The 23564-nt window shown below is 42.3% G+C and overlaps 2 protein-coding genes across 2 annotated transcripts in view; one reads left to right on the plus strand and one right to left on the minus strand.

Annotated features, from left to right (window-relative positions):
• The window catches only part of wwox (WW domain containing oxidoreductase), a 178705-nt gene extending 173698 nt beyond the window's left edge, over positions 1–5007 (plus strand). Inside the window, exon 9 of the mRNA XM_030764938.1 lies at positions 4799–5007. Coding sequence (XP_030620798.1) covers positions 4799–4990 — 192 coding nt within the window. The 3' untranslated portion in view covers positions 4991–5007. The remainder of the gene's footprint in view (positions 1–4798) is intronic.
• Positions 5008–6212: 1205 nt separating this feature from the next.
• The window catches only part of mafb (MAF bZIP transcription factor b), a 63000-nt gene continuing 45648 nt past the window's right edge, over positions 6213–23564 (minus strand). Inside the window, exon 3 of the mRNA XM_030764862.1 lies at positions 6213–6418. The gene's annotated coding sequence lies outside the window, so the exon portion shown is untranslated. The remainder of the gene's footprint in view (positions 6419–23564) is intronic.

A 23564-nucleotide genomic window follows, 5' to 3' on the forward strand; every position in this document is an offset into this window, starting at 1 on the left:
TCAAAGTGAGGAATGACAGCTATCATAAGAGTTTATAGATTAGCAGCGAAGACATTGTTGCTGCTCTGACTGGACACTGACAGCTGTGTTAATGGCATCAGTCCCTCTGTAAAAATTCCACAGAAAAATACATGAAACACATAAACCAATAATGAATCCATATCTCTGTTGGCCTGTACAAACTGCATACAATGTCTGAGACAAAGGTTACATCATAAACAGACCGGTGATTTACTTACTCACAGAACTACTGGGGTTTAGTCAGACAAGCCACTCTGCCAACACATGAGAGAATCTAAACATCTTCTACTGTTTTTTTTTTTCTTTTTACAAATATCTACACAGAACACTGTGGGCTGGTTTCCTGATCATAAACTGAGACTTCTCTCGGACTGAATTGCATGTTAAATGGAGAATTTCCATTCTGAATGGGCTTTAGTCCAGGGCTAGGTTTAATCCTCCTCCAAGAATCCATCCATGTTTAAAATGATTGTTCAGAGCAGCTCTCTCTCTGTCTCTCTCTCTCTCTCTCTCTCTCCCTCTCTCTCTCTCTCTCTCCCTCTCTCTCTCTCTCTGCCCATGCTGAACAGGGCTGATTTTCCTTTGATAAACGGCGGCGGGCGGTGCTTAGCCATGTTAATGTGTTTTCTTAGGGAGCTTGTCGTCCTGTAGGGGTCAGCGGGGTCAAGCGTTTAGAGGTTGAGTGAAAGAGCAGCAAGATCCTCTTCCCCTCACACTACCTGACAGCACCCACCACAAACTCAGCAGCCATCCCACTGCACCGCTAAAGCTCGCCCCAGCAGATGGCCTACAGTACACAACAACAGTGCTTTCCTCAAAAGACAGGCGTATAGACCACAGAACCATAAGTCCTAAGTTCAACTTTTTACTAAAGGTGATTTTGTTTTTAACTGGATCAAAATGTAATGCAGTAACCTCCATGATCCACGCATGTACAGCCAGATGAACAATCCAGTGTTGAGAAGGTGGCGGTGGTGTGTGACGAACAGTAAAGCGCGTGACCAGAGCAGTCAAGACAATGCAAGCCGTCTGCGCAAGCCGTCTGCTACAGCTGCAGTCACTCTCCCGAAAACTTGCAGTCTGAGTGTGGAACTGCACGAGTTTCCTTGGCAAGCTCTCAGATCTCGGAGAGGCCAGTCCGACCGTTTGGAAAGGGTTAAACTGCCCTGCCCAACCTCTCCTTCCCCCAGAGTGAAATCACCTTTCAGATCCATTAGCAGAGGATAATCTATGTAGCACTGGTTGTGGACAGCATCATTACAGAGGGCATTATCAATGCAACACATTTTCTGGCATAATGATGTGTGCTTCCCTAATCTGGAGTGTATTAGCACTGTGTGATTTTTCCATTAGGGAAGGAGTATGAATATGTTTAAAAAAAAAAAAAAAAAGCAGACTTGGAGAAGTCAAACGTGTGAATTATCTAGTGCTCCTCACGACAGTTAATCAGTATCATCTGTTATGATGAGTGATGGTACTTTTTTCAGTCTGCACGCTGGGTTTGGACAGAGAAGAAGCTCACCTCCTCACAGACCTGTCATTAGCTCAGAGAAACAGAGAGAGAACTCAGATAAACACTAGTCCTGCTGACGTAGAGAAGGAGAGGTGGAGTGGATTGGTAACGCAGAGAGTTGAGCTTTAGTAAGAAAGAAAAGCAAGAGAGAGGGATCATTTATTAACTACCTCGTACCTTCCCTCACCTTGCCTGCATAGTAGCAGCTGACAAATGGCCCTATCCGTAAGTATTGTGTTCCTGTATTATCTGGACTCTGTTTGTTTAATCCTAAAGCAGGATTCTCTCACTGCAATCACATGTTCTCTACAGATGAATGAGGTGGGTCTGTCTGGGAGAGATGTTTAAGTTTAGGTAGAGAGCGAGACAGGTTTTTAGTGGCTACAGAGGAAGACTCATACTGTGCACTCTCTGATTGGTCAGTCCAGACAGATTAGATGAAAGTTTGAGCAAAATATTCGAGTCATACGACAGGAGGTACGGCAACTCCTGAGCTAGTGAATGACCCACGGACTGAGTTTTGTGTTCACCCAGTCTTAGAGGTACAGACCTGCAGACATATGAACTGACTTAAGTGTAATGCTTTAACCTTATGAGAGGGAGAGATTTAATGGACCGCTCTTTGTTTGGACGAGTTTTCTTTTAGACATCTTTTTCTATTATTACACTAAAACTTATATAAATATTAAAAATGTTCTAAATGTTATAAATTGTGGATAGCATTTTGCATCATATGTAAAAAAAAAAAAAAAAATGCAATTACTAGATGAAAAAATGCTCAATAGTGCAACTCTGCGTGCTGACTTACTCTGCCGGGTGTTTCTTCCTTTCATATTACTACCTTCAAATGTTTAGAAACTTATTGCTACAAAAGCAGCTAAGACGTTCAATAGATCCATCCTTTTGATGTGGTCTTTATTGACACACTAACCAAAGGAGAGCGAGCGGCATATGTATACTTCAAAAGACATTCCTTCTGATGCACACACGCGCACACACACCAAAACTACAGTTAGCTAAGAAAGAGGGAAAGAAGTTTGCTCACCAAATTTGTGACTACGGCTTTTCTTCTGTGTGTGTGTGTGTGTGTGTGTGTGTGTGTGTGACTGCCTTGGCCAGCTTGCGTTGCAGCTGTTTTCTTTCCTGCTCAAATAAGGCTGAGTCTTTGTACTGAAGACCGTTTAAAGAGCGGCGTCAACGCCGGCTCCTCTCAGTGCTTGCCAGACGATTACTCGAAACGTTGGCCCACGCTTTTCAGATCCGTGCTTGGCCCCAGCTATTTGAAGATAAAGAACAAGCCCATTTCATGTGTATCCTGCACAAGTCAACTTTATCCGGAGCCTTCTCTCTGAAGCTCGTCACAGCGGCTTTTGGAGAGAGGGGGAACATGAAAGAGAAATCGGTGAGAGCGTTAGCTTCACACACACTAATTCTCTCACATGCGTTTTATTTTCTTACGTCCGTCTCCCTAAAGCTGTTTCAGCTGCAGCGCAAACCGAATATCCCCGGTAATTACCGCGCTGAAGTCCCATGGAGCAGCAGCAGTGTGTCAGCACGAGCCGGGCCTCGTGGATGTTTATTTGAGATTTGTGTTTAAAACAGGCGAAGGAGGAGGCAAAAAAAACCAACAACATTATAACTTTTGCCCATGAAATCAGGGATGCTGTTATCTCTGTACTATCTACTGCCTGAGACAGTGAGGATTACAACGTCAGGGGTCGGTCAGAGAAGAGGTGACTGACACTGTAGCAGTGGACATGGCTCCGCCCACTCTGTATCGTGCTACACTAGTGCAAGAAGGGAACATGATTTAAAGATGAGATCTTTTTGATATGCCAGAGTATCTCTCTTTCCAACACATAGCCTAACTGATTTTCAGCTTACCAGTCAGAACCAGAGTGTGTTTTAGAGCATAGTGCGGGCGATGGAGGGTTGAATCATTTTACAGCCATATTAATTAGAGGGACTGGATGCCATCATTCACACAGAAAACAGCTTTTATGAAATAACCACATGAACACAGGGCTCTGAAAACACAGCAAACACCTTCCATCTTTACTGCCAGCTAAGTGTCCCACTGAAACTGTCTTCCCAGACAAAAAAAAATCCCTTAGATCATGACTGTGTATCTCTCTCTTTCTCTGAGTGTGTGTGTGAGTGAGAGTGTGTATGTATATGAGTGTGTGTGTGTGTGTGTGTGTGTGTTTTTGTGTCCAGAGATGTCCTGTTCAGCCACACTGAGAGTCTGGTTGGCTCACAGGCATGAGTAGATGGATCTGACGGGAGATGAATGGACATTTTTGGCAGGTTGCCCCATTTTTGTGTGTGTGTGTGTGTTTGGCAGCTCTGGATGAAAGCCACCAAAGTGTCACACTCCTGTTACCGGCACTGTGTACACACACACACACACACACACACACATCGCGTCATAACGGAGATCCTCTAATGAGGCAGACCATGCCTTGTGCTAAATCATGTTTGGCATATTTCAATCTCAGTGTTTTACCTAAGACTGGGTCAATCTGCCGCGCCCTACAGAAAACACAGTGCGCACACACTCTTGATTTCACTGTTTTCATGATCACACACACTTTGCATACAGTAAAGGTACACAGGGGAAGGGAACCTACCCTGAAAACCAGGGATTCCTGTTATTTTTCTTATTGTTTTTTTTCCTCTCTCTCTCTGACTGGTACCGACTGTGAAAACACACAGTGTTCAAACAGTGTGATTTAGTTTTCTTCCTTTAAAAGGCATTTATAGAGATTAAGCAGTTCCTCCATGTATGGCCTACATGTGTTTACTCACTGATTCATGTTCACCTGTTAAACTGTACAACAGCATGCATACACGCTTGTATTCCTGTACATAATCAGTATGGAAACACACTGTATACACACACACACACACACACACACACATTTCTTGGGTTTGATGTCTCCTGTCATGGAGATCCGGGCTCATGTGTCCACACACAGTCAGTTCGGGGTTTGTGACGAGACAGCAGCCAACCTGTTGGTCAGAGTCAGGGTTCAGCATGTCTCACCGACAGATGTGGCTGATCGTCCAGATGTTCCATGGGTCGTCTTTAGGGCCCAGACTACGCCCGTAGTCCTTGATGAGCTCCAGGGTCCTCTCTATGTGTCTTTTCCCCCAAAGCTCTACTTAAAGTGGCCTACAGTCTCCTCTCGCTTTCTTTCCTGCTCACAGCTTGACACTGATGTTTTGCTTGTTGTTTTTTGTGTTGTTTGTGTGTTTCCATAGCAACAGGGAGCGGCCACCACGGTATACTGTGCTGTGGCTCCGGAGCTGGAGGGGCTTGGGGGAATGTACTTCAACAACTGTTTCCGCTGCCTTCCGTCCCTGGAAGCCCAGAATGAAGCTACAGCACTCAGCCTGTGGGAACTCAGCGAGAGACTGATCCGTGAGAGAGCCACCGCTCCCAAAGCCCTGTGACCGACACCCCCCCCCCCCCCCCAAGCCACCCCAGCCCGCCGAGGTCAAAGGTCAACCCTGCCCGGCCGGATATAAACATCAACAAGGCCACAGAGCTGTCTGTCACAGGGGGTGAATGGATAGGGAGTTTAAAAAGGGGAAAAAAAGAAAGAAAGGAAAACTACAGTAGGTTGTTCGTGGAAGCTGCCAAACCAAAATGGAACTCACTCACACAGGTCTCACAGTTAGTCTTAGGCAAGGTCAGAGTTCCCATATATCACTCCAGTCACTGGGTAGGGAGACATACTGAATACTAGGGACAAATTCAGCTAAAGCAGTGAATAGTTCAGTCTTACTGAAATGTTCTGTCCTCATAGGCTGCGTTAGTGCTTCTTTACGTGTGTGTCTAAACTGTGGCCATAACACTGTACAATGTCTTCAAGATAAAGAATCATTCCACCCCAAGACTCTGCATTTACCCACAGCATTCAACAGTGAAAACCTCACAGGCCAAATCCCCACAGATTTCTAGACATGAATATTCATCTACACTGTTCTATCACATTTGAGATATCTGTGTCTAATCAATTTGTGTGTACAGATGCAGAAAAGATCAAGTAAATGTATGTATTTGTAGATGGGCAAACTACTAATAAAAAAAGAATGAATACACTGTCTGCTTGTGAATGCTATATACAGATATGATCATTGAGATCCCTAAGAATTGGCCCATTTAGCTGTCCTGTACATAATTTACATTTAATGCTAATGCGCTAATGATTCTGGGTAGCGATTTTATTTGTGATATCCTCGTCTGTCTATAGATTCCAAACTACTTATTGGGTTTACAAAATGTTACGATAATGCTAATTACAGTGGAGCCGCTTCTCTGTGGGACACAGGGAGGCCCAAGACTCCTGCCATGAGAAGAAGGTGTAGTCCTCCGTGAGTCTTGTTTGGAATTTCGTATGAAATTTTCCTGTTGAATTCCTTTGTCTCTCCCCACCATTTATTTTTATTTTTTATTTTTATTTTTATTTCTTTTTCCGTTTCATCAAAAACATGCGTCGTTGCTTTTTTTTTTTCTTTTCTTTTCTTTTCTTTTTTGTTTGTTTTGCTTATTGTTTGTTTGTTTGATTTATTTCACCTGAAAAAGTCTTTCCTAATGTTTGGGGGGGGGGGGGGGGGGTTGTAGTCTCTGTCTGTAATTTTGTGTGTGTGAAAGGGGGAGAGCAAAAAGAGAGTGAAGGAGAGAAAAAACCATGAGGAGGCTTTAAAGAGTGACACCAGGGTGACAAGGTTTCTTCTGTCTGTTGCTGCTCCTTCTACCTTTTTTTTTTCTTTTCTTTTTTTCATCTTCTTTCTCAGAGGTTTGATTTGGAAAGGTTGTGCTTTGTGGCAGTCCTGGTGCCTTGAGTTTAAGCCGTCTGTATTCCAGGGTAAGGAGATCTGTAACGACATGAAAGAGTGAGAGGAAAAATTAATTAAGATTGGATTTACTCAAAAATGAGTCTCAGTTGAACTCTCCCTACAGTCCACTCTTAATCTATACACAGATATGAATCAAACGAAACAAGGTGTAGACTTCATCTGTCCAGAACTTGACCCTGATTGTGAAATTTATCCCAGAATCTGAAGAGAGCTGTATTTAGAAGCAGTAATAATAAAATATAGAAGAATCAATAGTGTCATTGCTGTAATAATGGAGTTAAAAATCTAGAACTTTCTCTGTGACAGGTTTGCACATGTGTATGGTGTTTGGTGCGGTAAACCCAGTGGGATGTCTCTAGTGAGAGAGAGCAAAACAGTTTAGCAGCACTTTTAGTCTGGCTGAGAGAGAAAGAGAGAGAGAGAGAGAGTGCAGTCAAACATAGGCTGGCTCTAGAGGACTGACAGTAGTCAAGCCCTCCTGCCCCATCAGTGTGTTTAGCACTGCTTTGACCAAGACCCGGAACAACTCCATAAACAAACCCCCTGTCACACACATTATTCGCTCCAGCAGAGTAATTGACACATTGAGAAACCAATCATAAGCCAGAGCTGACCTGCATTTTCATGGTTGGGCAGTCAGTTGAATCGATAGCTCCGACAGGCAGAGAGGGAAGCGATCACAGCACCTACTCTACACTGACAGACTTCTACTCAGCAGGGGGTTTCACACACACACACACACACACACACACACACACACACACACACACACACACACACAGAGGTTCTGTTTTACAAAGAAATAGTTTTTCTACTGAAGCAGTAAATTGCATTGTTTCGTTCCTTAGAAATGCCTACAGATAAGGTTGACGCACAGTAAACTGTGTATGTACTGCCTTACTGCTGAATACTGTAGATCTTAATCACAACCAAACCATATGTATGTGAAATGTATGCACTCTAAATTCTTCTGTTTTGCAGTTAGTTATCCTGATTATAAACCATTAACAATCTGTGGGATCTAACTGGTTTGGTGGTACTGATATGGAAAATTACTCATAAAAAATGGCATGAACATAAGTACATGTCGAACTTACAGCTCGAAACAAGTACAGAGCAGAGGTCGTTTACTTTAGAAAGACAAAATGCTCACACACACACACACACACACACACACACACACACACAGAGTCATATTCTCAAGCTAAAAATATAGAACTGAAAACTTGAAGGATGCTTAGTTTACTAAAATCCCATAAAGGTATACGATGGGTTCAGTTGACGGGTTTTAGTATGACGATTCTACACCCGTTTGTGCCTTCATTGGGCAATGATCTAAAATATCCATCAAATTTTTTGGGGGCAGTTTTCCCTCACAGTTTGACAAACTATATTCTGAGTTTGAGCAACAGCAGACTAAGTGTAAGTGTGTGTATTCTGGAATTCATATATTGCCCACGCGGTGGGATTGTACTGCTGGGGAGAACAGATCATGTTGCACATGAGGTTCTTTAAACAGGGTTGTGTAACGTGTGTGTGTGTGTGTGTGTGTGTGTGTATGTGTGAAGTGCACCGGTGTGCTGGGTGCAGGTGTCCTATCTCTGTCGGTTCCCACATGTTACTGCATAAGGAAACTGTGACGCAAGCCCCCAGACGGAGCTGTGCCACTAGGCAGTGGGTCTGTGCTTACGGACGTCCTGTCTTCAAAAAAAAAAAAGACATCAAAGAGGAGAAAAAAGAAGGTTGTGTCCCTAAAAGTCAATCTACTGAGGTTGATGTCTCTTCTCTTTCTCTCTTTCTTTCTTTCTTTCTTTCTTTCTTTCTTGCACTCTCTAGAGAGGGATGTGAGAGGCTGGAAAGGCTATAAAAATGTCAGTGTGTAATGGATGCATTGTGGGAGAGAAAGAGAGAGAGAGAGAGAGAGACTGTTGCCTGCTACTGAGAGTATAGCTAATGATGTGCAACATGTAAACCTATGCTGGCACTAATCCATCTGAAAATAAGTGTGTGTGTGCGTGTGTGTGTGTGTGTGGGAGTCTAGAAGCCAGATCTGATCCAGAACAAGAGTAAATAAAGTGAGAAAACAGAGGCAGTGTTTCTGGGGCAGCCAGGTGTCACTTAGTGGCTGTATTGTTTGCAAATGGACTGAACACTGATAGGAAATCTCTCAGTCCCTCTGCTAGAATAGAGATCTCTCTCTCTCTCTCTCTCTCTCTCTCTCTCTCTCTCTCTCTCACACAGACACACACACACACACACACAGCTTTCAGAGTTAAAACCTCAGAAGACTGAAGAGGTATCTCGGCACTTCTTTAGAATAAAATAAATGACATTTGAGATCTCTGCGATTCTCTTGTTCCCCTATCCCTCCTCTCTCTTTCTCTCCTGCCTTTGCGTCTGTATCTTTAAATCTCTTCTCTCTCCCGTATCGGACTATGTGATTGAAGTGCCCCTGCAGTTGGTCTGTCACTGACTGACTGTTTTACAATCACCCACCACACGACACACACTAACTCACTCTAGACAGCAGGGAAGAGAGAACGGAAGCCCTCTCTCTCTCTCTCTCTCTCTCTCTCCCCTGTGTCTCACTCTCTCTGTCTCAATCACTCTCTCTATCTAGCGCACATCTTTTCAAATAAAATAAAATTTAAAAATAACAGAATGTGTGTTTGGCATCTCCGGGCAGCACATGCGTCAACACCTCATAGCGTCAACCTCAGAGCTAACTGACTAACCACTTGACCTACAACAGGATCATGTTTAAAAAAAAAAAAACATTTACGGATATTTACAGATGACGGAATCCTGGGGGTATGCTAGTAACTAAACAACAACGACAAAAACAGTGACAACATCAAAAAGATGTAAATAATCTTGACATTGTGACAGGTGATGGGGGAATTGTTCTGAATGTTGTCCTTTTCTTGGGACTAGCTGGAGACTGACTATCTTTCTCCCTCTTTTCTCTCTCTCTCTCTCTCTCTCTCTCTCTCTCTCTCTCTCTTTCTCTCTGTTTATACTCTATACCTCAGGGTGTGATACCTCAGCTGCTCACACCAGTGAGTGTCTCTGTATTTGCCCCTCTACACCCCCCAATCATTCGGGGGGGTGTGTGTGTGTGTGTGTTACCCCAGATGAGCCATCTCAGAGTAAATGAGTTTAGACAGACAGAGTTGGATCTCGCTCGCAGTTACAAATATGTTATTTTCCAAAATACTTTGCCTGAGTTGACGTTGTCTGACTGAGTATAAAAAAAGAGAGATGTACCATTTCTGGCACATCTACACAACAATTCAAACTGTTTCTCAGGCCAGGTCTTAAAAAAAAAAAAAAAAAAAGAGTATTGCATTTGGATGCCAGTGCCTCCCAACTTGGTGAGATGGGTGGCTAACATTCATTGGCAAGTGCACAGATGGGAGTCAATAGGTGCTGAGGAGCAGGTTGTGTGATGTGTTTGGCTCCTGATTGATTGGCAATATGAGTCACACATCAATGACCATGAGAACAGTCAATGTCAGCATTGTCAGGACCAGGTCTGGTCATGCCCACCGCGGCGGGGGGGTGGGGGGTCTCCCTGTCTGGGGACGTTTTCCCGCCCTCCGCAGACCTGTTTGCCTTCGATCTCAGAGACAATGTCAGGACACGGGAGGAAGGGAAACCACAATCAGCTACAGTGATGGCTTTTTGTGTTTGAACCTCAGCCAATTCATGAGTTTTGTGTTTTTGAGAGTAAACTCAAAACCCTCTGAGATTTCCCCTACAAAGCCTTATTGATCGTTGAATCGGAATCGTTTCTCAGTCAATCGATATATTTTCTTTCAGCCTGCTGGGTTTGAGGAGGAAAAAACTGGTTTTTCAAAGACCAACCTTGATCCTCAGTACAGCACAAACATATGTACACACTGACTCCTTCGCACCACGCTCAAGGACAGACAGCTTCAGCCTCACAGCTTTACCCGCGATACAACCGTTACCTCCTCTCGCTAATGCTAATCTATTCAGTAATGCATATCGGAGAAGCGTTAGCTGGTTATATTTCAGTGGTCATGCTGTGGGAGTGTTTTCCCAAATCTCTCCTTGAGTATTCCCACATATTTCATATTCATATCCAGAAACAGTCTATTCCATCTCTACCAAGCAGGTCTCTAAGAGTCCGCTCTGAGAGTTTCACACCCTTTGATTAAAAGGTTGAGAAGTGCTAGTTTAGCAGAAATGCTAATGAGTTGAAATGGTTAAAGGGTCAGGAGGAGTACCTGGTTATATCTCTCAAAGCACCAGATAACCATGTCTCAGTCTATCAGACAAACCTTAACACACAAAATACCTTAACACACAAAATACCTTAACACACACAAAATACCACTGTCAACAGTGTAGTGTATCATTTAAAGCACCAGGCATACCTTAACACACAAAACACCTTAACATGCAAAATATTGCTGTTGGCAGTGTACTGACCAATGTACTGTATGGTTAAAGTCCATAAACAATATGAAATTGTGATAATACTTTAGAGGCAGAAAATAATAACGTGTTATGATACCGTCATAGTGTATCCTAAGCTGTGATATAAACATGAATGTGAGCGTCCACTTGTCTTCTGACCACATCAGTGTGATGAAGTAAAAAAACAACAACAGCAACAACAAAACAGCCATCTGTCCGGCACCCGTTCTCCTCTCCTCTGATATAATAGGGTGAGGTCTGTAGTGATGGTTATGGTCTGTGATGCTCCAGCTTATACATTCTGCCTCACTTAAGGGTCACTGATACCCTCATATTGAGCAGACAGTACAGTAGAGGACAGAAGGTGACATTCGGAGGAAAACTGATCTGGCATCGTTTCCTGTGTCAGTCTAGCTCATTTCCTGTGTGTAACCAAAAGCTTTTCTCAGAGTATGGAATTTTCACTCTATCGGCATAACCTTCTGTCACTGAAAATGACACTCATATGACGCTTATTCAAAACAGACCTGTTCAAACACTCAGAGGCTCAGGTCCATTCAGACACCAGTCCACATTGCAAAGAAAACCTTTACAAAATAAAAACAGTCATATAACTAAGTGCTTCACCCTTTTTTTCTCATGCAATGTAGTGTGACACAGAAACTGTGGTCAGACATTTTTCTTTTTGAGTATATCTTGAGTATATATCTTTTTGAGTATATTTTGTTTTTTGATTTTTTTTCTCCACTGTAGAGACTATTGGCTGTATTAGTGGTTAAATCTAGACTATTGCTCTGTTTCTCTGGGTTAGTTAAACTCAGGACAGAGTTTGTGTGTGTGTGTGTGTGTGTGAGAGAGAGAGAGAGAGAGAGAGAGAGAGAACTAACACCACCATTAATGTTCATTACACATCACTCTTTATAGCCTGACACGACCCTTGACCTTTTTGGGCGATCTCCAAGCTAATCAGAGACAGAACCATCGCGGCTCATTCCTCGCCGGAGCAGACGATGTGGCCGGACAGACATGCTGAACACCAGGTGTCTAATTTCTCTACAGCATGTAGCAATTACAGCCCAGAAATGAGGTTTTAATTTCATTTTATTGGCCCAATATTGCTTGTGGTGTTTAGGTTTTGAAACATCATAATGAGTTTTTAAAAGACCAGCCGACCTCATTCCAGCACACAATACCCCATGGCTTTGAACAATGCTCTGCTGTGTTGGGGAAAAAAAATCCACATCCCAGCAGCCTGGATATTATAGCATAACTGAAAGCTTCCAGACAGCTGGCAACAGCCACTTATTTCTAATGTGGAGAATGAACAGAGCTAAAATTAAATTTAAGAAATTTTTTTTACAGCCATTTGTAGTGATACGGAGAGACTGTGAAATGTGTGAGGTTACATACACACAAGTTATGTTATCTTGACAAACAATTGTTTATTTATCACAATCTATGAGATATTTATAAAATTTATAAATAAATAAGTAAACGAACGTGGCATTGGTTTTCCTGACCAGAGCCACGCTCAGTGGTTTAATGATCATAAGCCTAAGTCATAACTAATGCTGGAACAGATACATTCAATACATTTTTATATGTGCTTCCGGAGTGATTTTCATTCCATGTAAACTCTCATCTCCTGCACTGATGGCATTAGCATGTGATTACAGTGTTAGTCGATATTTTTATGTGGTATTCAGAAGTCAATGTTAGCTATTTAAAAATAAATAAATAAACATCTGGATGGTAGGTTTATGACTTAGTGGACTACAAACTTTACACTATTAAACTACCTTTGAAAGAGAAGAGAGAAATGTGCTTGGGTATGAGAGAAGCTTGTCTGTGTTAATGAGAAGTGAGATTTTTCCTATCGGGGCAGAGTGTGTGAGAGAACACTGTCACAGCCCAGTGCAGCCATGGGTCATTCCCAGAGCTGTGTGTGGAAGAGCTACACTGCTCTTCTGTTTAAAAAAAAACAAAAAAAACATCTTATCTACTGATGCAGAGTGTGTTACAATATACTCCTTCTTATTATCTCGCATACCGTCTCTGAGGCCTGTGGGACCAACCTAAGCTCTGCCTCTCTGTCCCTGTATATACCTGTGTGTATGTGTGTGTGTGTGCAAGAGAAAAGGGAGAGAAAGTGTCCCTGTGTGTGTGTGTCTGCGCGCGTGTGTGTGTGTGTGTGGTGTGTGTGTGTGTGTGTGTGTGTGTGTGCGTGTGTGTAACCCTTGTGTATTGCGATGCTCTTCCTGCTACAGTGTAAATATGAAAGATTCGATATCACATTGACATTGATTCATGGGCAGATATAGAGAGTAGTGTATTGACATGAAAGAGACCTAAATATGAACACATTACTGTGAAAGCAGCAGAGTTTGAACTGAGAGTCATCTCCACTAAAGTGACTGGATTCAAAATAGGAGAACATGCTCGTTAGCTGAGCTGTAAATAAGACTGAGAATGATGTGAATGATTTGGCTTTAAATAGAGACAGAACCCTGTGACCTTAACCCTGACGCAGTCACCCCATCATTTACGTAAACCCCAACTGCCACCCCGCTCTCTCCACAGTGGCCTGTTTCAACAGAATATTACACTGTATTCCTAACTACACTGTCTAAACATGCTACTACATAGCCCTCACACGTTTAATGTAGTGTACCATGCTATGTTCAGTATCAATGTTATAGTACTGTTTCAAAACACATTACTGTGCTGTTCTATTTATTTCAAATACTCTTATATCTATCTATCTATCTATCTATCTATCTATCTATCTATCTATCTATCTATCTATCTATCTATCTATCTGTCTATCTATCTGTCTATCTATCTATCTATCTATCTGTCTGTCTGTCTGTCTGTCGGTCTGTCTACCTATCTGTCTACAGATATAGATATCGTCTATATTTATTTGTGCATATTTTTGCTGGTAGTTTGTAATCTGTAATCGTTTTATCTCATTTTCTCTGCCAGGGAACTGAGCTATGGAACAGGGAGAACACAGAGACTTACTATACTACCACACAACAGTCTACACAACTCTGTCTTTCTCTGGTTCTCCCCCTTTTTTTCTTCTTTTTGTTGCATAAAAGGGCCCAAATTGGCAATTTGATACAATTACCACAGCACTACTCTCTTTTGTGTTAAAATTTTGAGAAAATATCAGAAATTACTGGATATAAATATCTACAGTGAATATTTAATGTGCATTCACGCTTATCTTTTCATGTGCAAAGCTGCAACTGAAAACCGCAGACAGTCCTCCTGAGCGACAGACATGCTGACCTTGTAAACCTTACATTATTCCACTCCCTCTGTGTGCTTTGTATGTGAGAGATGACGGGGAGAGAGAGAGAGAGAGAGAGAGAGAGAGAGAGAGAGAGACATAGCTGTCACAGATTCCAAACACAAAGAAAAATAAGCACTTGGACTGAAGCACAATTATTTGTTTCTGTCTGGAAATTCATCACAGAGAGAGAGAGAGAGAGTGAGAGACACAGAGAGAGAGAGAGACGGGAGCGGTTTTCATCAGGGAAGAGAAGGATGAAGAGATAAATGAAAGGAAATAGAGGAGGAGAGAGAGGCTGAACATTTGGGAAAGCAAGGAGTGGTAGATGGAAGCAGAACTGTGGACAAAAAGAGAGAATGTGTGTAATGGAAGGAAAGGTGGATGGAAAGAGAAAGACAAAGGCAGAAAAAGAGACAGATGGGGTGACAGGAAGTAAAAGAAGAATAAGACAGGACAAATGACAAATGGTGGACGATTGGGGAGTTAAAAATTACTATGTAAGTAAGTTGTGAGCATGCGTGTATAATGTGTGTGTGTGTGTGTGTGTGTGTGTGTGTGTGTGTGTGTGTGTGTGTGTGTGTGTGTGTGTGTGTGTATGTGTATGTGTGTGTGTGTATGAGCATATGTATGAGTGTATGTGCGTGCGTGTGTGTGCATGGGTGTGCATGCATGTGTGTGTTTGTGTTCTCAGGGCTGAGGTGGCAGTAATGAAACATTCATGCAGTGGGCAGACATGCTTCACTACACTTACTGACACACTGTTTAACCAGCGCCAGGGCGCCAAGGTCACACTTACACACACACACACACTGGAGTGTGTTCAGGAGTACGACTAAGACCGTGTCACACAATCTTACCCAAGTGCCCAACTGAGAGAGAAAGGTCTGTGAGTATGTGTGTGTGTGTGTGCCAGGTGAGTTTGGGTGTGTGTGTGAGTGTGTGTGTGCATGCGTGTGTGTGTTTGAGTGTGCATGCGTGTGTGTATATGTGTGTGTATGTGTGTGTATGGACTCACGTCTGTGTCATCTCATTAACAACAGGGTTAAGACCATCCTCCTCCAGACGACACTTTGACTTTAAAAGCCCATTTTTTCACCTCTTTTTAAAGTTGTACTGCTGCACCAATCAATAGCTCTCAAAAGTATTAGATAAATAGATTTGTCATGGGCAGAGAAAGGAGTGGCGATGTAATCTGGCTTGTTAAAGCTGTCTGGATGAATGGATCTCCTCTCTTTTCCCACACACAGAAATATGACTCACAGTGAGCAGGTGCATGGAACAGGGGAGTCATTATTGAGCGTCTGTGTGTGTGTGTGTGTGTGTGTGTGTGTGTGTGTGATGAGAAAACTGTTAGGACAGATAGAGAAGGCCTCTGGACAAAAGTGTGTCATAAATTCACTCCCTCACACACATATGCACACAATCACACACACATACACACTAGATGTAATTGTAGATAGATTTAGATCTAGATGTTTTCAATAAACTGAGATTAAAACCCACACACTCATATTCTATCTCCCACTCCTTTGTCTTTTATACACACTCTTTCACTTTGTGTGTGCTCTCTCTCTCTCTCTCCCTCTCTCTCCCTCTCTCTCTCCCTCTCTCTCCCTCTCTCTCTCTCTCTCTCTCAAGTCTTTGTCTTTTCATGTCTTTAGACCACTTTTCTCTTCCCTCTAATAAGAGTCACTTCAGTCTCTCAATTGATGGAGTGTTTTACAATCTCAGACTGTACCCTGAGCTCTAACTCATGTCTGACAGAAGAGAAGAGAAGAGAAGAGAAGAGAAGAGAAGAGAAGAGAAGAGAAGAGAAGAGAAGAGAAGAGAAGAGAAGAGAATCTCTTCTTCATTCTCTCTCTCTCTTGCTCTCTCTCGCTCTCTCTGGCTGTCTGTCTCTCTAACCCTGTTGTTTTTGTATTATCTAATGAGAGCTGGTTGGGCCCTGTAAAAGGAGGCCGACATTCTGTCCTCAAGCACATCGCAGCATGTTCTCAACACTCGCCGCTGATGTATGTGGGGGAAAAAAGGCCCGGGGACCCAGAAACTAAAGAACACCCCAGACGACGCTGAGCAAGAGCTTAACTAAAGACACACTAACCTTAACACTAACTTACCTAAAGACACACTAACCTTAACACTAACTTACCTAAAGACACACTAACCTTAACACTAGCCTTAACACTAACTTACCTAAAGACACACTAACCTTATCACTAACTTACCTAAAGACACATTAACCTTAACACTAACCTTAACACTAACTTACCTGAAGACACACTAACCTTAACACTAACTTACCTAAAGACACCCTAACCTTAACACTAACCTTAACACTAACTTACCTAAAGACACACTAACCTTAACACTAACTTACCTAAAGACACACTAACCTTAACACTAACCTTAACACTAACTTAACTAAAGACACACTAACCTTAACACTAACTTACCTAAAGACACACTAACCTTAACACTAATTTACCTAAAGACACACTAACCTTAACACTAACCTTAACACTAACTTACCTAAAGACACACTAACCTTATCACTAACTTACCTAAAGACACACTAACCTTAACACTAACTTACCTAAAGACACACTAACCTTATCACTAACTTACCTAAAGACACACTAACCTTAACACTAACTTACCTAAAGACACGCTAACCTTAACACTAACCTTAACACTAACTTAACTAAAGACACACTAACCTTAACACTAACTTACCTAAAGACACACTAACCTTAACACTAACCTTAACACTAACTTAACTAAAGACACACTAACCTTAACACTAACTTACCTAAAGACACACTAACCTTAACACTAACTTACCTAAAGAAACATCAACAAACTGACAAACACAATTTACAGCAACTTCCAGAGGAACACAAATTGCCACCCCAAAGAGGGAACCAACTCAGTTCAAAGATAAGTGTTTTATAAAACCTTGTTATGCTATAAAGCCATTTTTGTTTTCATTTTTTGTTCCAAATGTGATTTCTGCTCTTCTATGAACTCAGCCTGGTTGCCCAATGTTGTAAAGCACATGTACAATCCTGTGTCCATAAAAATCAGGCCTGTTAATATTTTAAATGTGTTTTACAAAATGTTCTAAGAGCATTTATATGTTTTAAGATCTGAGGCTTTATAAAAGACTGGCCGTAAATCAGGCCGTGTCCAGGCAGTGTTTGATACTTTAATGCAAGTTCTGGCGTGTTAGTTATATCTACTCTTCCTCTGATGGTTTTTAATTTATTATTCATAAATGACATAATTCATTCATGAGTCCTGTGATCCCTCTGTTGACTGGGCATGAGTGTAATTATCAAGAAAAACAAAAAATTGTAAATATAAGCATTTTTAGACTTACAGGGAAAAAACTGTAATATCAAGTATTCAGTTCAATTCTACTTTATTTCCACTGGACTTTTAGTATAGACCCTGAAACCTTGGACAACATTTATAATACGAATAAGAATCATTTATATGAAATTTGCATTGCATACATGACACACATGGCTTAAAAACATCCTAAACTTTTTATTTGTAAACAAACACAACCAGGATGAATGAAAGAGATAAATGAAAGAGAGATGTTAAAATGACAGCCTCTTGGTCATACTGGTAAATATGAAGTAACTGATTTGTTACGGTCGTTAATGTGTTTGAGTAAACACCTCTGTCTCTGTGATGGGAGCAGTAAGTGGAGTAGAGTGGAGAGCTCCCATATGTGTGAGGAGTCGTTTCCCATCTGCAGTAAAGTGGAGAGACGCCTCCCTCAGAGTCCGCTCCACCAGAAGGCATGTGTTTCAGCAAAAAGATCTGTGAGGAGCCATGGAACTGCAGGAGGCCATCAGAGAGAGAGGAGGAGAGAGAGAGATGGAGAGAGAATGAGAGCGAGAGAGGTGACGTCTAAAAGCTACCCAGGCTAGTGTGCCAACTCGTGCCAAACAGAGGAATGCAAGTGGGCCAAATGTTTGTCAGCAAACAGAAAGAAGACCCTGAAACTGGCAGGAAAGAACGCATGAGATGGAGGTAGAGAGAGAGGGAGAGAGAGAGTGAGAGAGAGAGAAAGAAGGGCTTGTCTGTCAGGTGGTTACTGCTCTCTCATAAAAGGATGTCTAATGATTGGATTTATTGGGAAGGTGCAGAGTTCCTCCTAATGGTGCCTTCCAGATGTATCCCAGCATGCCGAGGGGCTTTCTGTCACTCGCTCACACTTTCTCCCAAAACGATGACACTTTCTCTGTGGAGTATGAGGCCTATGTTACTCTGTGTGTGTGTGTGTGTGTGTGTGTATCTGTGCAAAGGGAGGGGACTGTTTGTTGATACTCATGATGGACAGAAGGTACTGTGTGTGTGACATAGTCTATCATTTCGTCAAAGAAACCTCTGAGGAGAACAGGAGACAACTACAGCCAGGACACTCAGATCTCTCACTCTGGCTGTGAGTGAGTGAGTGAGTGAGTGTGTGTGTGTGTGTGTGTGTGTGTGTGCGTGTGTGTGGCAATAAAAGCTGATCTGATATAGAGGCTGTTTGGCCTCACAGGAGACTAACGTGCTCTCCCAGTGTGAGATCAGTAATCTCTCTTGGTCTCTCTGACTCAGAAGGGGACACACACACACACACACACACACACATTCACTTATTCAGATTCTTACTGTCTTGTCTTATATATGCAAATAAATAAATGCACAACCCCCCCCCCCCCCTCTTTCTCACTGTGTCTGAATGTGTCATTTTGGAGCTGTAATTCCCGCAGTGGGAAGTCTGGGAGACGGTGGGCTGGTATTCCAGGGGGAGGAATACGCATCTGCTGCTTAAACATCTGATCTAAATCCCACACCTGCCACGTGTACCCTGCTCCAATCTGAGTGCGTCTTCACTGACAGACGCGAGTCAGGGAGGCACTCAGACACACATGTGGCTCAGAGCGCTGTGTGCATTAAGCGCTGTGTGAGACAAACGGGTTCCTAGGCTGTATCTCTTCATATCAGAAACGTCTCACAGGTACTGTAGACAGCAGTCTGAACCGGAGATGCAGTAGTAGTGGTACAACATTGGACAAGCAAACAGGGATGACAAGTGATTAGTTCTGAGTACTTTGTTACTGTACTTCAGAAGTACTTTGACGGTTTTGTACTCGACCAACAACATGAGCAACTTTCACTCTCGACTACATCTGTAAGAAAATGATCTGGCTTTTAACTCAATAAAAATAAAAAGATAAATAACTTTTCATTCAAATACATTTGTGTTAACACCTGTCATAACTTGTTTAATTTGGTACAGTCACTCATAAGCAATTGCCTTTTCTGTTTGCTGGTCTGTTTGTTTTTTCATTTTTCGGTCAGAAACTGACTCAGTTTGTGAGGGAAAATCATTATTTGTAGGGTACTTTAAGCATCGCTGCAGTAGGACCTGACTGACGCGGATGGACACAAACAGGAGCAACTGAACACATGGTGGGGTCGTGCATGTGGATGTGCACAGCAGTCCGACAGCCCTGGCGATTGCTAGGCAATAAGGTAAGCTTTTGGATTTCTGCTACCAATCAAATAAAAGTATAGACATGGGGCCCAACAGTGTAACACCTGTTTTTGCATATGTTTACTTGGGTTTACGGACACAGGATTAGATGTGTAAACATGACCTGGAAGAAACAGAATAGCAGTAGAAGGAAACCAAATGAAGTTTTATCTGAAACTATGAAATTCTAAATTAGGAGTACGTTTTCACAAAAAACAGGACAATTTATGTCCCAGGAAAGAATATAAATTTTCCGGGACAGTCGCTCAAAAAAGAGAACAATCCCAGGAAAAACCAGGACGGGTGGCAACCCTAGGTGGCCTCTACTTTTGAAAAGCTGAGTACATTAAACGCTCAGTAGATAGATACAGGGAGCATGAATGAGGCAGGGAGAGAAAGAAAGAGAGACAGAATGTCTACAGCAGTAAGAATAAGGGTGTCTATAAAACAGTGTGAGGGGAGAGGCCAAAGATTTCTTTGTTTAAAAATTAAAATCCAGAGTAAATAAAATCAACCTCATATTTTACTAATAGAACTTCTAAAATGATGTGGAAGTCGACAGAATGATGGATGCAGACAGACACGACTCGGCACACATGCTGAGATCATACTTGGCCAGCACACACGCCTTCTCAGACACACACACACACACACATTTCAACAACATGAAACTATGATTTACATAGTGCAAAGATTTATGGCAGTTTGAGGGGGCCATAATACCAGTTGCAGACATAATAACCTCATTGAGAAAATCTTTTCCTTTGTACTCAAACAATTAGCGCTATGTACTCTAAAGCATAATGGTAAAGTGCTACGGTCTTAATGGTGTAACTGGCCCTCCACCAGGAACGAACTAATAAATAAAACCATATGACAGTTTCTAATAAACAACTTCCCAACAAACACAGCAATATTTTAATCAGGTTTATGAAGTGTTAGAACAACAAAGGCGGATTTATGAGTCTATTGATTAATCTTCATCATCATCACTCATCATCATTATTCAAACATCCAAACATCTCATTCATGGTTTTGTGTGTGTGTGTGTGTGTGTGCACGTATGTGTGTTTATTTTTTTTAACAATTCAAAACTGTGACTGCCTGTGTTTTTGCCTAACAAGTATCCATCAGAAAGAAACTAAGTGTTTGTGTGTGTGTGTGTGTGTGTGCGTGTGTGTGTGTGTGTGTGTTTATATTTTTCTGCCCCCCATTCTCCACCCTTCCTTCTCCCCATTCTTAAAAAACAGCATTAAAAGAGTGAAGAAAAAAGTGTAAGAATGATTAGTGTGGAACAGTAACACACAGTAAAATGACAGGTAAACTGAAAAGTAAAGAAGAAGAGGGGGTGAAAAAGTGGTGGTGGGTTGGGGCTGGTGGTCATGTCTAAGACTGATGACTGACTGTTTGGACTCTATCTGCAGACATTTGCTGGGGGATCACATGGAGTGATTCATTTAAATGTGTGTGTGTGTGTGTGTGTGTGTGTGTGTGTGTGTGTGTGTGTGTGTGTGTGTTTTGGAGTGTTCTGATATTATGAAAATGCAGAGGCTGCTTGTATGGCAAAATTATGTATTGACAGTGACATAAAAAAAAGAAGAAGAGTGTGGTAATGCACTCCAGTAGGCCTTGCTTTTTAAATGACAGAGTCTTTGTTGCGGAGGATGGGGGGTGAGGGTTGGGGGGGGGTATTTTTTTAATGACTTGGCTGGCAGGCCAACATCGCTATCGACTTCCATCTAATGGCACTTCAGCAAAATTTCACGGCAGGAAAACTCTGCATTTTCTGATGATGCGTTAACCTATGGGCAATCTAAATATAACTACACGCAAGCATTTCATTGTGGTTGTCTCAGTTTCATTACACACACACACACACACACATACACACATACACACACACACAGAACAATAAAGGTGACCTAATGGGTTTGATTTCAGCAGATTGATTGGCCCAGGAAGACCTGATATAAAACAGAGAGTGGGGGGGGCAATCAGCTGGACAGGGGTCATTTGGACTGTACACTGCCCAGACTGTCTGTGCCCAGAGTTAAGAGCTGAATATTCTCTGTTTTTATTTGAACTGTCACTTCTGTTTACACCTGTACTGGAATCTTCCATTATTACGAGTTAAGAAAATTAAAGCAACTGTTAAAAAAAATAATGCCCTTTAAATCAGGACAGTGTGTGAGTTACTGATTAGGATATTTTGAAAACACAAATAATTCTACTGAATCAGATTTGTCATTTTTAATGTTCTCTTTAGTCCTATACAACCTAATAAGCTTTTGTTGATGTGTGTTTGTATGAGTGAGTGTGTGTGTGTGTGTGTGTGTGTGTGTGTGTGTGTGTGTGTGTGTGAGTGTAAGTAAGTGTGTGTGTTTGTGGTCATCTTGGACAGTTTATATCAATTTATACCTACAGTCTCCTGTGAGTGATTTCTGCTTCCTCCACAGGAAGAATTTCACAATTACCCTTTATTCAGTATATTTATTCTCTCTCTCTCTCTCTCTCTCTCTCTCTCTCTCTCTCTCTCTCTATCTCTCTCTCTCTCTCACCACATATAGGGCATAAGTCAGCCACACTACTGTAAAGGCCAGGGAGAGAGAGATACAGTTGTCTGTCATGCTATAAAAAAGTGATGCTGGAAGCCACTTCCCACCATACAACAGTATCTGATGACACAGTGAACTATTTTTGGCCTGTTTTCACTAACCGTCATTAGAATAGTTATTTCTGTTTCCACTGAAGTAACCCAATGAGTAGAAAGAGCTATAAATATGGACCAAGTATATGATATATCAGAATGAACAGAAACACACACACACATACACACACATACACACAAAATTTGCCGATGCTGAATTAACATGAAGAGTGCACTCACATATTCTCACTCAGGGGTTGTTATTTCAACACTAGGAAATTTGCTCTGAAGTCAAATCAACAGTGAATGACTCACTCAGGATGTGGGCATCTCCTGTGTCAGCCGATACATAATCCTTTTCACATCTCCGCACTGTTTATAGAGGGAAACGCTTTGGCGCATCTCCTGTCTCCACCGTCTCACTTTCACAGCCATTATTAACAGAATGCATGACAGTAAATCATTCATCAAAATATGAAAACAAACAAGGCGCGTGACTGCCTGATTAAAACAATATGACTCAGTGTGGGTGGTACACAGACGGGTCTGAATGATTTTTTTTTTTCCTTTTTTGAAAAAAAAGAAAAAAAGAGCGGTCTTGGCTGCATGAGGATGAGGAGTGGGGAGGGTCGTTAATTAAATTATCCTGAGTAATTAGCGGCGGCTTTAGGACCTTTGCATAATTTGTGTCATTGCCTGGCCCTTGTCCCTGACCCCACAGCACTCCCCACTGGCTCTAATTACACACTAAGACATTAGAATGCAGCCAAGGATTTTGGGGTGGGGGAGTGGATTTGGAGAGGGGGGGGGGCAGTGGTATGGGAAGAGGAGGGGGGCTCATCTCCATACATGCCCCCGTCATTTACCCTCCACCCCCCTACCCCGTTCCTCCCCAGAGAGCAGTCTTACGCATAAACACGTCTCAGTCAGCGGCAGACGCTCTGTAAACATGCGGTCAGAGAGTCAGGGTTGTCCAGCAGCAGGGTAAGACAGCACCTGATTGGCCAGGGAGACTGAAACAGACACGGCTGGGAGGTCGGCCTGTGTAGGGTGGTATGCCTGTGTGACAGCTGCTGTGACCGTGTTGTGGTAGAGGAACGGTGTGTTAAAGAGCGACAGACAAGCCTGTAAGCATGACATCACTTAAGATCAGTGTATGTCAGATCAGGCTTGTGGAAAATATACATTCTCTTAGCAGTGATGTGGAATACTGTGTGTGTGTGTGTGTGTG

This window comes from Chanos chanos, chromosome 2 (assembly GCF_902362185.1).
Source record: "Chanos chanos chromosome 2, fChaCha1.1, whole genome shotgun sequence".
Lineage (NCBI taxonomy): Eukaryota > Metazoa > Chordata > Actinopteri > Gonorynchiformes > Chanidae > Chanos > Chanos chanos.